Source organism: Protobothrops mucrosquamatus, unplaced genomic scaffold (assembly GCF_001527695.2).
Source record: "Protobothrops mucrosquamatus isolate PMUCROS unplaced genomic scaffold, P.Mucros_1.0 scaffold_185, whole genome shotgun sequence".
Taxonomy (NCBI): Eukaryota; Metazoa; Chordata; class Lepidosauria; order Squamata; family Viperidae; genus Protobothrops; species Protobothrops mucrosquamatus.
Window position 1 is genome coordinate 1,615,140 of NW_015386261.1, and position 2,158 is coordinate 1,617,297.

Below are 2,158 nucleotides of genomic sequence, written 5' to 3' on the forward strand. Positions count from 1 at the left end.
ATCTTCAGCTAATTACTTAATACTGAAGTCTCTCTCTTTTTCTTGTGAGTGTGTAGTGTATGTATATGATGTATAAATGTTAATAAAAGGAAAAAAATATGAAAAATCCAATTTAGCAAAACCACCAATAAATAAAAGGGGGAAAACTATTGGGGCCCTAAACTTTTGGTACATCTGCTAATTTTCCAAATTGTACATACTGTAGATATTTAAGTCCTCTTAGAAGGCACATTGTGATTATATTTACCATGCTGTATGATACATTGCATGTATGAGAATCATTCTTGCTTATATTTATTTAAATCTGTATTATGTATATATACTATTAGTTTTGCCATTGCTGCATACTTTCCAGATTTAAACTCCCAGTCATATAGATAACTTCTATGCTGTGAAATATAAATGATTCTTTACAAAAAGCAAAAATGGCTAGCATATGCATAATATAAGCACTTTTATAATTAAATATAGTTGCATATAGAAGTTTAGATACCTTGGCCAAATAGTATGTCTCAATGAATTCCTAACAAACAGATGACATAACCTCTATAGTGAAACAGTTCAGAGATATTCATTGGCTTCCTTACATGCACTGAATATTTGAGATATCCCCACAGATTTTCAGTGATTCAAGTCAGGGAATTTTAAAGGCCATTCTAAGCCATCCATGAAGTACTTACATGAAAAAAAAAAGATGAATGCTACAGAAAATGTTTGAAAAGTGTTATTTATCTCAAAGGGAATATTAAAAAGTATTGACTGAAAAGGAAATTAATTTTTTCCACCTGACATACTATTTTATTTTTCTCTGTCTGTAAATAACATCTATGCATTCAACTCTTGTTTGCTTTTTAGCGGCTGAGTCAGCTTTTGATCACTCTGGAATTCATTGAAACATTATTTTTCAGAAGTGCCTGCAACTTTTACACACAACTGTGTACAGTACATGTCACTACCCATTCAGACTGTAACATGGTAACTATCATAAGGGTACCCAGTACATTTCATGGTGTTTTGGATAAGAAAGTAGGTCTCCAGATGCAAAGTTCAAGAATTGATACCTACCAAACTTATTTAAGTAACTACAGTTCAATGATCTTGTCTTATGCTGAGTACAAACACACATCAGATATATTTTTAAGTTAAAGTGTTATCTTCTGGTTTTATTAACAAAATGGAAAGCAAACTCATGACATTAGGACTGATTTTAGAAGCACCATAACAATAAAAGAAGCTCATATGTGCTGGAAAATACTTACTAAAATCACCAGTAAGAAATACTGCTTCTGCACCAGGAGCCCATTCTTTACAGTATAATCCTCCATCTATGAATCTGTTGATTCCAAATGTTTGGTAACTCTTTGTGAATTTGTTGAGACCGTCTTCGTTTTCTTCAGTCTTCTTTAATATGCGATGAAATGTATCATACCTTCAATAAAAAAAGAAGTGGTTTATGGAGTTGCTACATACATACAAACATACATACATACATATATATATATACACACACACATATACACATATATACATACATAAAATATCCAATTAAATTCATGTTTTATCATATCACATTCATTCCAGTTAACTGCTTTAAATATTAATATATTTAAATTTATAGAGGCAATTGTTCAAATCGTCTGTTCTATTGTATCTTACTAAGCCCAGTTATTAAAACCATTTTTAAAAAATAAAATTGCAGAAAACAACAGTATCCCAAGCTTTCTTAAGAAAGTTTTTCTTCAGAAAACAAAATCTATAGCAGAGCAACCATGCTATGGTTCACATTATCTAACTTAAAAGGGTCATTTGCTCAAAGAAAACATCTGTCATAGTGACAACTAAGATATTACAGCTATGGGGAAAATGTCATTGCTAGGAAACAATTTAGACTTATTTAAAGCAATGCTACAGGTTTAGATATTTTAAGAAGCTCCTTGAGTTTCATTTACTGTTTATTCCACCTGATTATGTTAACATTTTACACGCAAGGTTAAACCATTTCTACTTCCCAACCCTTCAAAATGTTTTGAAGTTAGCCATGTAGTCATCTTCACTCCAGTTGACCTTAGAACAAGTTAGCAATATCACAAGTCAAACAGTGCTATAATACTAAACAGAAGGAAGGAAAAATTGCTACTAAATACCCTAGCTCCTAAAC

The 2,158-nt window shown here is 31.3% G+C and overlaps 1 protein-coding gene across 1 annotated transcript in view; it reads right to left on the reverse strand.

Moving 5' to 3' along the window:
- The window catches only part of GBE1 (1,4-alpha-glucan branching enzyme 1), a 118,721-nt gene that overhangs the window by 76,999 nt on the left and 39,564 nt on the right, over positions 1 to 2,158 (reverse strand). Inside the window, exon 2 of the mRNA XM_015824125.1 lies at positions 1,260 to 1,429. Within this exon, the coding sequence (XP_015679611.1) occupies positions 1,260 to 1,429 (170 nt within the window). The remainder of the gene's footprint in view (positions 1 to 1,259; positions 1,430 to 2,158) is intronic.